At 38.4% G+C, this 15,000-nt stretch overlaps 1 protein-coding gene across 19 annotated transcripts in view; it reads left to right on the top strand.

The window, feature by feature from the left end:
- LOC146449188 (uncharacterized) overlaps positions 1-15,000 on the top strand; it is a 38,949-nt gene that overhangs the window by 8,025 nt on the left and 15,924 nt on the right. For 5 of the 19 annotated variants that reach the window (XM_085101548.1, XM_085101537.1, XM_085101551.1 and 2 more), the window contains exons 3-10: positions 1,150-1,776; positions 7,010-7,126; positions 7,672-7,785; positions 8,950-9,063; positions 9,429-9,542; positions 13,097-13,210; positions 13,614-13,727; positions 14,486-14,599. In XM_085101548.1, coding sequence (XP_084957674.1) covers positions 1,150-1,776; positions 7,010-7,126; positions 7,672-7,785; positions 8,950-9,063; positions 9,429-9,542; positions 13,097-13,210; positions 13,614-13,727; positions 14,486-14,599 — 1,428 coding nt within the window. The remainder of the gene's footprint in view (positions 1-1,149; positions 1,777-7,009; positions 7,127-7,671; positions 7,786-8,949; positions 9,064-9,428; positions 9,543-13,096; positions 13,211-13,613; positions 13,728-14,485; positions 14,600-15,000) is intronic. The other 14 variants (XM_085101542.1, XM_085101552.1, XM_085101546.1 and 11 more) reach the window with 11 other exon arrangements.

The raw sequence follows: 15,000 nt of genomic DNA, 5'->3' as shown, positions 1-15,000 counted from the left end.
AGATTGGATACGCGGATGGATTGAGGCGCGCGGGATGTCATGGGAAGAGACAGAGGAAAAATAGCGACTGGCAGATTTCGATCCAATATGGCGTTCGTCCGAAGAGTGATTTCGTTTTTGTTGGTTTGTAATGTCGTGCTGCCGTAATGGCTTCTTCGCGGAAATATTCGCGGAAAGACGAAATATGACTGTGGTACTAACCTTCGATCCATATTTCACTGAAAGAACTGTCCAAATCACCCACATTGTCTTCCCGCGAATGTTCACGCAAAAAAGCCCTTATGGCAGCGCGACATTACAAGCCAACAAAAAAGAAATCACTCATTTAATTTTATAAGACGAACGCTTTAGCTCGTTAAATACCAAACTAGAACCCGTAGTGAATTTTGACTGCAAGAATTGTCTAAAATTGAGCCGTTTTCTTGAAAAAAAGAGCACTGCACGGTTTCACGCACGATTGCACGGACCTGTCAAACGAAATCTGCCAGTCGCTATTTAACCTTTGCCTCTTCCCATGACACCCCGCGCGCCCCAATCCATCCTCGTGTCCAATCTTCTCACCCCACAAAACACGTAAATAGCGTCTGGCAATGTATGACCATAGAGCGACTTAAAAATTTGCATTGTACAATTGTTGGTTTAGAGTCGATTGTTCCATTGAATATGAATGGCCTCTTTTATCGCCCGCTGAAAATTGGTGGAAGCATGATCTAAAATATTAAAAAAAATTAGGCGAACATAAACTGTACAATCTTGACGCATGCAAACCGTTGCCTGCGCGCAAATTCGCAAAGCCCAAGTGTGATGTTCAAGCTCGTGTTTAGGGTGCTAATTTGTTTCTTTGAAAAGTCACAAAAGCGGATTATTATTACGATTATTTAATGCGTGAAAAAAGACAGGCCATCGTGGTAGTTTAAGAAAACGCCAAAAAAATAAGTTTGACTCGCTTAACATCAAGGAAATACATTTTTTTAAAATAACAACAAAGCTAGAACGAGCTCTAATACGCGCTTTAACGACTCAATAAATAATCCCCTGAAAGGATGTGCAGTTTGTTTTATGTCATTTTTTTTCACTGCACTGGATATTTTACCCTCTAACTGATACAAATTTTAATTTAACTTTAAAGTCAATCCTTTTTTTTTAAAGTTCCAGAACCTGTTGTCTTTTTCCCGTTGAATGTGACCTATGGAACCAGGGAAATCCAAGACCGAGTACCCCAAGGCAACTCCATTGGAGTTCAGCTGGCTGCCGGACCCGATGGACGAGTGAACGGTTCTTATGAGTTTTTTGGTAACGCAAATAGCTGCATCCAGTTCAGTAACAGCGACGGAGGAGTTTTGGACGTGCGTTACTCAATCACGATGCTATGCTGGGTGTACTATGATGGCCAGCCAGGGCCGTTTTTCGTTTACAGCAGTGGAAACATGTTCAGTCAATTCGGGATGTTTTTTGGTATATCCATTTACAGCCTTGACTTTCTCTTTTCTGACCGCGATTATAGTTCTTTTTACTCTTCACAAACTAATGGTTCTAGTATTCTAGCCGGTGGATGGAAGATTGTTGGTGCCTCCTACAATGGGGCCACTGGGGAAGTCAAACAGTGGATCGATGGAGTCGCGGTTAAAACAACAAGTGTCACAGCCGGAACAGATCTAGCAACGAAGGGAAACGTCTTTATGGGAGCTTTTAATAGTTTGAACTTCAAAGGCAGGATAACCCAAATGAGACTTTACAATATAGCTCTGTCACAGGAACAAGTTCGGGAAATAATGGGTAAGAGTCCTTTACAAATTCTTCAGTTGCAAATTATCGGAAACACTTGATTTTATAACATATGAGATCCAACAAAAGACGTCTTCTTCAGTCGCTTATTAAAGGGAAAGAAAGAAGTATTCAACTCTTTCGTTCATAACAAATTTCATAACCCACTGACCGAGGTACAAGGGTGAAGTGAGAGGTGGTTGCTGTTGTAATATTCCTCTGGGTTTATCCTATGCGCAAAAATTTTCCTTCTCTAGATGAACCGATGTCTTCCGCTTCCGGCGTGTGGCAGTTTCAACTAAAGGTTTTGTTTTCACGACGCATTCAGTGCGTCATACAGGCATTGAAAAGGTTAATAAAATAATCTATCCACACGCTTTTGTTAGATATCGGATGGTTAAAGGCTGGTTTCCATATGATCGCGGATCGCAGATCGCAAACAATCGCAATTGATCGCAGACGATCGCAGGAGATAGAACATGGTTCTATCTTCTGCGATCGTCTGCGATCACGATCGCAGGATCGCAGACGATCGCAGAAGTAGTTTCCATATGATCGCAGACGATCGCAGACCTTATTGCGATCTGCGATCTGCGATCCGCGATCATATGGAAACCAGCATTTAGATAGAACATGGTTCTATCTTCATCGCAGACCTTATTGCGATCTGCGATCTGCGATCCGCGATCATATGGAAACCAGCCTTAAAGATAGAACATGGTTCTATCTTCTGCGATCGTCTGCGATGATCGCAGACCTTATTGCGATCTGCGATCTGCGATCTGCGATCCGCGATCATATGGAAACCAGCCTTTAGTCAACGAGGTGCGTTGCACCCCGCTGATTATCTATCATCTCATACAAAACGTGCGCTCGTGGAAAAATTGTTAAATATCTGGTGTAATTAATTAAGCATATTGATGCATTTTGTTGGCAATTCTATAATGTTTCACAAAAAGTGAAAAACTCCTTTTTTAAGCAATTGCTTGACCTAATGTATTACTATATCTCTGACAACCATTGGCCTGTTACTTACTAAAAACTTTTAGAAAATGTAAAGGTGTTATTGGAAGTTAGATTTTTGTAAACACACAGAGAGCATGCTTTATTTTAAAGACTGTCAGGAATACCAGAGTGAAGGGAACTGACTTGTGTTTCTCAAAACTCCCGAAAACTTTTCGGGCCCGAAAAGCTCCCCGTAAAGCTCCCGAAAACGCTTTCTGGTGTTTCTCAAAGTGCACGAAATTTTCGAGCCCGAGAAAAGTCGCGTCATTTCCCCCCGATAATTTTCGGGTGCTAGAAAGCTCTCGAAATGCGTTTTCGGGAATGCTTTTTTCAGTTAAATGGTCGTATTGCGTTACTATTATCAAGGAAAAAGTTACCCAAAACGAGAGTTTGAGTTAATTGACAGATACTGGGCTAGACCCAAGCTTAAAATGTTTAAAAACCAAGAGAAAATTTCTGAAAATCTCACAGGTTTACATGCGTTAGTGCGCGTAAGAACTTCGTATAGATGAACTTAAAGATTTTGTTGATTCCAGTGAATTTACGAAGGTAACTCTTACAAATCAGGAATTTTCAGTTGAACTTTCAAAGAATGACGACCGACAAGGCAAAAGAAGTGAAATTCGTACTTAAAAAAAAAATGATTTTTGAGAGATTATGGACCAAATAAAGACAGTTTAATAGTTTCCTCAGCGGTTCGCATATTGCGGAGTTTGATAGTGTGGTTAAATTTTATATTTTAAGTGTATAGCGGACAATTAATTCTGTCTCTTTTAACGTTAATCGGTTGAGAAGAAGCTCAACTTCAAAACCTACAAATGTAGTCAAATGTTTTCAAACTGAAATTGGCCTATTCACTTGCCGAGATCGCTACCCTGCGAGCAGAGTCTCCTTCGATCTTCCTAGTACGAGATTGCGAAAACTTTAACTGATTCATGGCGCTCGATTTCGTGCTTTAAGAATTATTAAAGCTCAACTTAAGCTTATTTTATTGTAAAATAGAAAGCTTTCAGTAAGGAAATAAGTCTTCATACAGAGGACAACGTTGGCCTAAGTGGGCTTCATGGGTGTCTCCCATTTTAAGATATTTATGTTTAAAAACTGTGAAAATAAAGCTCAGATGAATGTAAAAGTTCCTACTTTGCATAAATCGAGATATCTTTAAAATACCCCCACTGATTTTTCTGTTAAATTACAAGCGGTTAAAGTAAGAATTCTTTTCGATATCTACGCAAGTTTTAGGCTCAGGAACCGAAATTGGTATTAGATAAAAAGGCTGAATCTTGGTCAAGTTTCAGTCGTTATTCGCTTTCTCCGAACAAGCATTTTATTTTGTTTGTCCCGGTCTATTTCACTGCTACTCACGTGCTTTGAATATTTATCATAACGTGAAGTCGTGCAATAGGTAAAATTTACATAAATATATGCTCCTGCTTCTCAAGTCTTCCATTGTAAATTTTACCTTTTGCACGACTTCACGTAATTATAAATATTCACAGCACGTGAATAGCAGTGGAATAGACCGGGACAAACAAAATAAAACTCTTGTTCGGAGAAAGCGAATAAAGACTGAAACTTGATCAAGATTCAGCCTTCTTATCTAACACCGGTTTCGGTTCTTGAGCCTAAAACTTGTGTGAATATCGAAAAGAATTCTTACTCTAACCGCTTGTAATTTAACAGAAAAATCTGCTGAGGTATTTTAAAGATATCTCGATTTATGCAAAGTAGGAACTTTTTCATTCATTTGCGCTTTATTTTAACTGTTTTCAAACATAAATATCTTAAAATCGAAGACACCCATGAAGCTCAATGTACATTTAGAATGTTTTGCTATTAGCAATGACCTTTTGACAGAAAAGACAAAGTGTCAAGTTTTATTTTGCCAGAGATATTGGTGAAAATGCTGGAATAAACAAAATTACCCCGTAAAAATTTATTCATTATTTACTTGAAAACGCTCTTACAGATTTTTTTCTAATTTCGCCTACAAGTTGTCTAGATTGATTAGTTTAAATCCTTAAAGTTTCGGTATAAAGTGTCTGACTAGATTTCGAGATAATCGACAATGTTGAAAATGAGAGGCTATGCACTTCCGTTGCTATTGTAATAGCTGTTGCTTGGAAACCGATGAGAAAATTAACTTTGATCATATGTTGAAATGATGATGTAGTATGAAGGAGATCGAAGTTTATCTTGTATGCGAGATTGTAATTTCAAAACCTCCACCCTAAGTCCAAAAAAACTGCCTCGAGCCTCCTTAATCACGAACCGCAACCGAAGGCCTCATTCAAACAGTTATTACCACTCCCCGTTTGTGCATGCATTCATGGTGCATGGTAAGTAAGCGTTAGCTTAAAAGACATAGGCTACTGAAATTTATCCTCAGTGACTTATATCTAGACTTAGGTATCTCTTAATTTATCATTTCATCCTCAGGTAATGTAGAAAAGGTATTCGCCAAACAGGTTGTACAGCAACTTCTTAAAAGAAAATAAAAAACAACAACTAAAAAAACATGAAAGATACCCACCTTGTCTGACTCTGGAAAACTTTCATTGGACAATGCTCGGCTGCAAATGTGATAAGCCATTTTCTTGAAGCACAACTTATTTCTTATATAATTTTCAGCCTCCACCTCGAAATTTCGAGTTCATGGTAATGACGCTAAAACTTGCTCAAAACCAAAACACCCCTTGACTTGTTCTTATTTTTGGGGGATTTGCGAGCAACGTTTTCAGTTCATTCAAACGCGCAGCCAATAGTATCATGGAAACTTTGACAAGTCTTGACGGTTTGACAGATATATGGAAACATTGACGAACTGCAACAACGGTGAATTTGAAAGGTCAAGATTAAAATAGAAACCAATTAAACAGTCTTCACGTTGTGAACCAGTTAGCTCAGTAGTATCTGCGCTGAAATCTGTTTTTAGGAACAGTATTTACATGTAAATTTATTTTACAAGTTCAGTTACAGTTTTCAGCTGGAAAAAATTAAAGTTTTACTATAAAAAAACTGTGTTCTAAACTAATCTTTCCAGCTTTAACACGAAAAGATTCCCGAAAATATCGGGAGACAATTTGGGACACTTTCGGGTGCTCTGAGAAACACTTCTCGGGATCCGAGAAAAACAGCCGAAAAGCGCCCCGTAATGTTTTCGGGCGCGAAAAGTTCTCGGGAGTTTTGAGAAACGCACGCCTGATCCTCACAAAGGGCATCAGGTGTGGCACTAATAGTCGACTGCCACAAAGTTCCACCTTAAGTCATTGGCTTCAACATCCAACCGATGTGTTGATGATAACAGCTTCAACTTGGCAGTGAAACCACTCGCCTGCGGCTCGTGGTTCCACTTGAGTTTTGAACATTTTTTGAGGTCATTTTATGGTCTATAAGAGTATAGACCATAGAAAACTGCCGTCGATTTGTCAATTATATTGACGTCTCAGCGCAATGGGAAGATCCCCAAGGATCGCGATGATTATTACACACAAACTAGATGAGTAACCAATATATTTTTTTGGAACTTTCGAATTGTAGTCAGCATGCTAAGAAGCAATTTATTTTGCAGAGTTGAAAAACAATTGTAGGAAAGGATTCACAGCCTCTTTAAATTTTATTTTAAAAATGAACTGTGAGCTCATGCTTCGAAATCATTGTAAACTTTGCAAGGCAAAGGTAAAAAAAAGTGTTTGTCAAAGGTAAGAAAAAAATTCACCGAGAAGGAATTGTGTGGATCCTTTTGCCAATTTCCACGAACTTCTAAAGATCTGAAGAACCATTAATCTAAGATGGGGGGACCCAGATGGTTGTCATCTTGTGGTCCTGGTGTTATATCTAGTCGTGTGACTCCAAAAAACTCTTTTTTGGTGCTCAGTGAAACATCCCTGGACATACTATAATCTACCCTGCAAGTTTCATTTCCACAATTTTTATTTTTTAACAAGTTATAGAGTTGTGGGCAGGGCTGTTACTCCGTCACAGAATTAAAACCAAAACCAAAAAGGCCCGGCTTCAGTAAGAGGAGGCAGGATTGGGGATATACAAAAGAAGGAAAGTTCGTGGAAACTGGAAACAGCATCTCCACGCAAGATTGCCCAACACTGACAATAAGTTGAATCGAGAAATGCCGAGGTCATACATATTTCATATGGAACCCTGGTGCAATGTTTTTGAGTTTTGTAGTCCCGGACTTCAAAAAAGTAGTTAATTATGACAATGCATGTTTGCTTGCTATCAGGTGATATTGACGACTGTGCTGTTCAGCCGTGCCAAAATGGAGCAAATTGCATAGACGCTGTATTTGATTATGCTTGCAACTGTGCTGCTGGCTACAGTGGAAAGAATTGCAGTTTTGGTAAGGATGATGTTCATATCTAAGAAATTTATTTTGTAAAGCGCGGTTTGAATTTATTTTTTTCGCTAATGTTTAAAGTTCTCCAAGAAGAAGTTGCTCTTGATCATTTCTTGACAAATTTCAAACTCTAGTGAAATTCACAAGAATTAAAAAAGCCAAGATTGGACCAAGATAATTGCCATCTTGTTATAACGACGTTACACCTCATCAGGTGACCTGAACAAAATATTTTGTGGACCTTAGTGTAAAATTTCAGGTCGTACTATAAATTACCCAGCAATTTTCATTCCCATGACTTTTATTGTTACAAATTTAAAGATACGTGCAGAGATTTGGCCCTGTCGATAGAAAACAAAAACCAAAAAAGGCGGGCTGGGGATAGAAAAGGTAGTATTAACGGGTGGGGTGGGTGGATTTCGGAAAAAAAACACAGAAAAGTGACAAATTTGCGATAAGTTCAATCGAGAAAAAACGAGGTCATATTAACATTTCTGTTTACACTTTAACTAAGTCGTTTTTGACCATACATGTTTGCTTGCTGTCAGATATTGACGACTGTGCCATTCAACCGTGCAAGAATGGAGGAAATTGCACAGACGCTGTAAATGATTATGCTTGCAATTGTGCTGCTGGCTACAGTGGAAAGAATTGTACCATTGGTAAGGATGATGTTGCCTCTAAGAAAATTATTTTGTAAAGCTCCGCTTGAATTAATTTTATTTGCTGGGATTGTTTCTATTTCAACAAGAACGGATGAAATTGTTAAATGAATCTCCTGCTAATGGCGTTTACTCTTCAAAGATGCTGACTTCTCAATTACTAGCTGCAGAAAATAAAAGAATTGTCATAACGGCCTTGTATAAGAAACTGCAAACTTGTTAGCTTACAGTATCTCAAATTTTCCAAAGTTTCATTTAAATTTAAGCTCAATTATCAAGGAGGAAATGAAACTCGGGTTACATGGAAAGTAACAAAACGTTAGTCTACGGAGTGGTTGGTTAGGAAAGAGGCTGGGATATGGAATAGGAGCGGATTCTACCAACGCGGACCTCGCAGGTTTATACCTGTTTTACCATAGCCGATATCATAGGCCGAATTTATACTAGAGACGAATTATCCGTCAGACGGATAACTCGTCTAAGTATAAATCCGAAGACGAATTTTGACAAATAATTTGTCTAGATATTTTACGCCGGTTACACGACCGGTGTTTCGGTGTTGAAGAGCCGAGTGGAAGCTTAGGTAGAGGTCAAAACCAATATGGCGGCACTCGTAGCGTTGCAATTGTTGACGAACACATCGCGAAGAGCATTAGACATGCATCTGGTATATCAGAGAAGAATATCCCCGGTCAAGCGCATGCTTGACACAGAAGATAACTTAATGAACTTCATGTTTCTCTTTTCTCTTGTGAATCTTACTCAAGGTAGCAGATGCCTTACGGAACGCCATCTTGAAATAAACATCCCAGAGGAACATTGAGAAAATATAGAGACCAGTCCCTTCCCTGAGGAAACTTCGTCCCGAAAAAACCGTCTACGTTCCGTCTAGATATAAATTTAGAGACGTATAATCTGCCTGTTAACACGTCTTTAAGACGGGCTAACAGACGAATCGGCCATGGACGAATTTTGCCCCATAATTGGTCTTCGCACCGGATTTATACTAGAGACGGATAATTCGTCTCTAGTATAAATTCGGCCAATTGAAATCTGATGGTAGCAAGTCGATCAGTTTGTGTATAGTTTTGTTAAGACTGGAAGAATCCAATTGCTCCGGGTAACAGAGTCGTTTTATGACAATGCATATTTCCTTGTTGTCAGATATCAATGACTGTGCTGATCAGCCGTGCCAGAATGAAGGAAACTGCACTGACGCTGTAAATGATTATACTTGCAACTGTGTTGCTGGTTATAGTGGAAAGAATTGTAGCGTCGGTGAGTATTACCTTGACTTCTTGGATCATTTGCATGCTTTATGCATTACTTTATTGCAAACTTTTTGTATAGGAAATCGTAGAATGAGAGTTCACGAAAGTACAATTTTGGAGGTCGTGTATTTTTTTTATTTACGGGTAATTTCAAACGTTAGTGTAGAAGCAAATGCAAATCGCGCTGTGTTGGAAGAAAGAGAAACTTGCCACTTGTATTCATGTTTATTTTATTTGCTTTATTTATTTAATTCAATATTTATTCAGGGGCATCCAATTTTAGCATGTCGTGGTTTTTAGGTTATAGCATTCTGTTTAACCCACATAGTAAGGAAAGTCGTTTTTTGACTCTGCGTGCCTCTTTGTTGTCAGATATTGATGACTGTGCTGATCAGCCGTGCCAAAATGGAGGAAATTGCACAGACGCTGTGAATGATTATAGTTGCAACTGTGCTGCTGGTTATAGTGGAAAGAATTGTACCATTGGTAAGGATGATGCTGATGTCTAAAAAATTAATTTTGTAAAGCTCCGTCTCAACTTGCTTCTTTGTGATTGTTTTTAGTTTTTCTAGAAGAAACTGGTCTTAATCCTTTATGACAATTTTCGAACTTTAAATATGAAAATATTAAATATGAAATAAATGATTATGCTTGCAACTGTGCTGCTGGTTACAGTGGAAAGAATTGTAGTATTGGTAAGGATGATATTCACATATACGAAAATTATTTTGCTAAGTTACGTTTGATTTTGCTTCTTCGCTTTTATTTTAAGCTCACCTAGAACGAATGAAATCGTTAAATGCATGTCCCGCTAATTGCATTTTCTCCTCAAAGACGCTGATTTGTCAATTACCAGATGCAAAGTGTACAAGAATTTCATTAATGTGAATTGTTAGCTTATAGTATATGTATGTCAAATTTTGAAGGGATTTAAACTTTTTTTAATTCAAATGTAAGATCAATTATCAAGGAGGAAAATAAACTCGGGTTTCCTGGAAAGCAACAGTAATCAAGACTGTGAAGTGGTTCGTTGGGAAACGTGATCGGGGGAGAAGAGTGGCGGGATTCTGCAAACGCATACCTCGCACGCTTATAAGTGTTTTACCATAGCCGTTAGGTTTTATTGAAATATTATGGTAGAAAGTCAATGGGTTTTATTTCATAGTTTCCTTAAGGCTGGAAGAATCTAATTGCTCCAGCCAACAGAATCGTCTTATGGCAATAGAATTCCTTGTTTGTTGTCAGATATTGATGACTGTGCTGATCAGCCGTGCCAAAATGGAGGAAATTGCACAGACGCTGTAAATAGTTATACTTGCAACTGCGCTGCTGGTTACAGCGGAAAGAACTGTACCATTGGTAAGGATAATGCTCATGTCTAAGAAAATAATTTTGTTCAGCTCCGTTTGAATTTGCTTCTTTGCGGTTGTTTAAAGTTCTTGATCCTTCTTGTCAATTTTTGAACTCTAGCGAAATTCTGAAGAGTCAAAAAACTCAAAACGGAAATCAAGATAATTGTCATCTTGTTAATACGACGTTACATTTCATCAGGTGACCTTAAAAAAAGTTGTGGACCTTAGTGAAACACTTGAGGTCGTACTATAAATTACCCGACAATTTTCATTCTCACAACTTTTATTTTTACAAAGTAAAAGAAACTGGCAGGGATTTGACGCTGTCCACATAAAAATGGGCGGGCTGGGGATAGAAGAGGTAGTATTGACGGTATATGAGAGGTGGGGGTGGGTGGAAGCTTGAAACACCGGGGAGAAAGGAGCCAACTCTGCCCTAAGTTCAAACGACAAAAACTGAGGTCATACTTACATTTGCTCCTCCACTTTAGCTAAGGCCTTTATGACAATGCATGTTTGCTTGCTGTCAGATATTGACGACTGCGTCATTCAACCGTGCCAAAATGGAGGAAATTGCACTGACGCTGTAAATGATTATGATTGCAACTGTGCTGCTGGTTACAGTGGAAAGAATGGAAATTGAAACATTTCTAGAAGTGCCATAATTTGACGTACAATTTTCTTTACTAAAACTTCTATTCCTACTGAGTTAAGTATAAGTGAAGAGATTTGACCCTGTACACAGAAAACAAAACTAAAAAGGGCTGGCTGGGGATAGGCGAGGTAGGGTTAACAGTATGTGGGAGGTGGGGGTGGGTGGTGCTTGAAAAACCGGGAGGGGAGGAAGTAGCAAACTTCGCAATAAATTGGATCGAGAAAAACGGAGGTCATATTTACATCTGCGTTTTCTCTTTAACAAAGTTGTTAATGCATGGGCGGATCCAGGGGAGGTGAAATGGGTGAATTTTCACCCCCCTTTTTTTGAGCCCCCTTCCTTTTTTTTTTTTCCTTATCCGTCAAATATTGAAATAATATTTGATTTCTCTAATTGAGGTGGAGAATGTGCATTAGCGATGACTGGTTCTACCAATCAATTTATTCATTTTGAGCCTGTTGAAATGGGGTTGACAGACCTACACGACTCCCGCTGTGTGCCCATTGTGTTGACTAGGCCTTTATAATTTTGCTTTAATAAGCATGTCTTTAAGCGATTTCCCTTTTCTATAATAGATAAAGGGAGGTTCCTTGTATATCTCTCTTAGTAGCGGCTGGTTTTGTATTAAATGCCATTCAGTGTCCATTAGAATATTTTTCAAACATGGCAGTGATGGTTGAAATTGTGTCACGAAGGGTAGAATTTTCTTGTGCACTTTCTGTTTTTGTGTAAGAGCGTTCTTCCTTTCTGCGAAGTTAACTTCGGAGAGGATTTTGTCCACCAGGTTACTAGGATAAGCTCTCGATACCAGGCGTGTTTTAAAGTTTTTAATGTTTTCGTCAAACACTACTTTAGAAGCGTTTGTCCTCAGAAGTGCCTGCTGGGTGGCAGCTGTTGTAGTTTGTGTACTGAAATGTTTTAGTAGGTTTGTAATGTGTGCGCACGTCGAGAATCGATTTTTTCTCGAATCTCTGTCCCTTATAGACTGTTGTATCCAAGAATGTTGTTTCTTATTGTGAGACTTCAGCGGTAAACTTTATGGTAGGGTGGTACGAATTTGCTTGCTCAATGAATTTTCTATTTCTTCTTTGTTTGTATCCCACAAGTAAAATACATCGTCAATGAATCTTCTCCACATTAGTGGTTTGTGAACGCTCTTCCTTAAGATCTCCTTTTCTATAGATGCCATAAAGATGTTGGCAAAAGCTACTGCCATTTTAGTGCCCATGGCAGTTCCGTGTGTTTGGAAGGAGTTCTCCTTCAGTATAAGGCTGAGCATTTCTCTGAGGAAATTTGTAGCTATAGGAGGGTTATTGGCATGAAAGTTCTCGTATGCGTTGCATACTATGGTGATTCTTTCAGTCCTCCTGTGGGATATTCGTGTAAAGGCTAGTGACATCCATTGAGACTAGAAAAGCGTTTCTAGGCACCCTAGTGCTTTCAATAAACCTTATGAAATGTGTCGTATCTTTTAGAAACGAGTCCTGTATTTGTGCTATTGGCTGAAGTAGTTTGTCTACGAATGATGATAGGCGTTCTGTTGGGCCATCACACCCAGATATGATAGGTCTTGACTTCCGACTAATGTCGGTTTGTGAATTTTTCTGAGGGTATAAAACACTGGACTTCGAGGCGGATTTGGTGTTAGGTTAAACCATTTAACCGTCATTTCGTCTATGCACCCTGCTTGATGAAGGGCATTAATGAGGTGTTTAACTCTCTGGGATGTGTCTCTAACCATTGGTTCGTCTAGTGGCTGACAGTTATTTCTATCATCCAATTGTTTCTGTCCGTCATTGATTTTGTTTTCTCCGTTCATAACGACGGTTGTTCTGCCTTTATCTGCTTTTTTGAGAATAATTTCTTTGTTGTTAACGTTAATAAGCTCCTTGAGAGCTCTTCGCTGCACAGACCTCAAACACCTCAACCAGGCTTTGGCTCTATAAAAAATTACATTATTACAAAAATTCACCCCCCATTTCAAAATCCTGGATCCGCGCCTGTAATGGCCATATATATTTAATTGTTGTCAGATATTGACAACTGTGCCGTTCAACCGTGCCAAAATGGAGGAAATTGCACTGACGCTGTAAATGATTATGATTGCAAATGTGCTGCTGGTTACAGTGGAAAGAATTGTAGTATTGGTAAGGAAGATATTTCATATTTGAAGATTATTTTGTTAAGCTCCGTTTGCAAAGTTGTCAGCTTACAGTATCTCTAACTTTCGAAAAAATGTAAACTTTCCCAGTCATTCAAATGTAACATCAACTATCGATCAAGGAGGAAACGAAGCTCGGGTTTCCTGGAAAGTAACAGTAATTTAGACCACGGAGTGGTTGGTTGGGAAACAGGGCCACGGGAGAGAAATGGATTCTGCCAATGCGGACCTTGCATGTTTACACCTGTTTTATCATAACCGATAGAATTTATTGAAATCTGATGGTAGCAAGTCAGTCAGTTTTTGTATAGGTTTCTTAAGGCTTGAAGAATATAATTCCTTCAGGTAACAAAGTGGTTTTATGGCAATGCATCTTTGATTGTTGTCAGATATTGATGATTGTGCTGATCAGCCCTGCCAGAATGGAGGAAATTGCTCTGACGCTGTAAATGATTATACTTGCAACTGTGTTGCTGGTTATACTGGAAAGAATTGTAGCGTCGGTGAGTATAAATTTTACTTCTTGAATTATTTTGTATGCTTGATGGATTACTTTAGTCTACAACGTTTTTGTACAGGAAACTGTAAAATGCCAGTTTGCAGAAGCACAACTCTTGAGGAAATGTATTTTTATATTTTTGATGTATGGCTGATTTCAAACTTCAGTGTAAGAATATAAAGAAATATTTATCTAGGTGTGTAGTAGGAAAGACTAACGTGGCACTAAAATTCATGGCGCGACTTTCGAGTTATAGGATTTTGTTATTTTGTACGTCTTTGTTGTCAGATATTGACGACTGTGCCGTTCAACCGTGCCAAAATGGTTCACCAGTTCCCCCAAAACGAATGAAATTTTTAAATGCATTTCCCGCTAATTGCATTTCCTCTTCAAAAATGCTGATTTGTCAATTACCATCTGCAGAAAGTACAAAAATTACATAACTTTAAATTGTTAGCTTATAGTACATGTATGTCAAATTTTCGAAGGGATTTAAATTTGAACTTTTTTCATTCAAATGTAAGATCAATTATCACGGAGAAAATGAAACTCGGATTTCCTGGAAAGTAACAGTAATCTAGACCATGAAGTGGTTGGCTGGAAAACAGGATCAGGCGGGAGGAGCGGATTCTGCCCACACGTACCTAAATCTAATGGTAGCAAGTCAATCATTTTTCGATAGCTTTCTCCAGGCTGGAAGAATCTAATTGCTCCAGCTAACAGAGTCGTTTTATGGGAATAGAATTTCTTGTTTGCTGTCAGATATTGATGACTGTGCTCGTCAGCCGTGCCAAAATGGAGGAAATTGCACAGACGCTGTAAATGATTATGCTTGCAACTGTGTTGCTGGTTATACTGGAAAAAATTGCAGCGAAGGTGAGGATGAAATTGAATTTTACAATTATTTTATATGATTGAGAAGTACGTATTATTTTCTTCTCAATTACTTTAGTTCACAACTTTTGTATTGGAATCTTTAAAATGCTCTATTCTATTTAATTTTCTATTTTATGCTAGAAATTGTTTAACTGGCAATTTTTTGCATAGCAAGCTGTAATACTTGTTAAAAAAAATCTAAATTTTGAGGTAGCGAATTTTTTCTTCAGAGCTAAGACTAAACTAAAGAGCAGAAACAAAGAAATAAAATTTAAGTCCTATGGGAAGTGTGAGGAAACTTGGCAGTAGATTATAGTGCTCTTTTGGTTTTTCTAATTGTTACCCCTACTCAACCATGTAATACATGTAATGCTACAACCCCTTAAGTATGTTATGATTTT

The sequence above is a fragment of the Pavona decussata genome, unplaced genomic scaffold (assembly GCF_977016875.1).
Source record: "Pavona decussata unplaced genomic scaffold, jaPavDecu1.1 SCAFFOLD_602, whole genome shotgun sequence".
Lineage (NCBI taxonomy): Eukaryota > Metazoa > Cnidaria > Anthozoa > Scleractinia > Agariciidae > Pavona > Pavona decussata.
The sequence above is the reverse complement of the archived record's forward strand: the minus strand, read 5'-3'. Positions and strand labels throughout refer to the sequence as shown.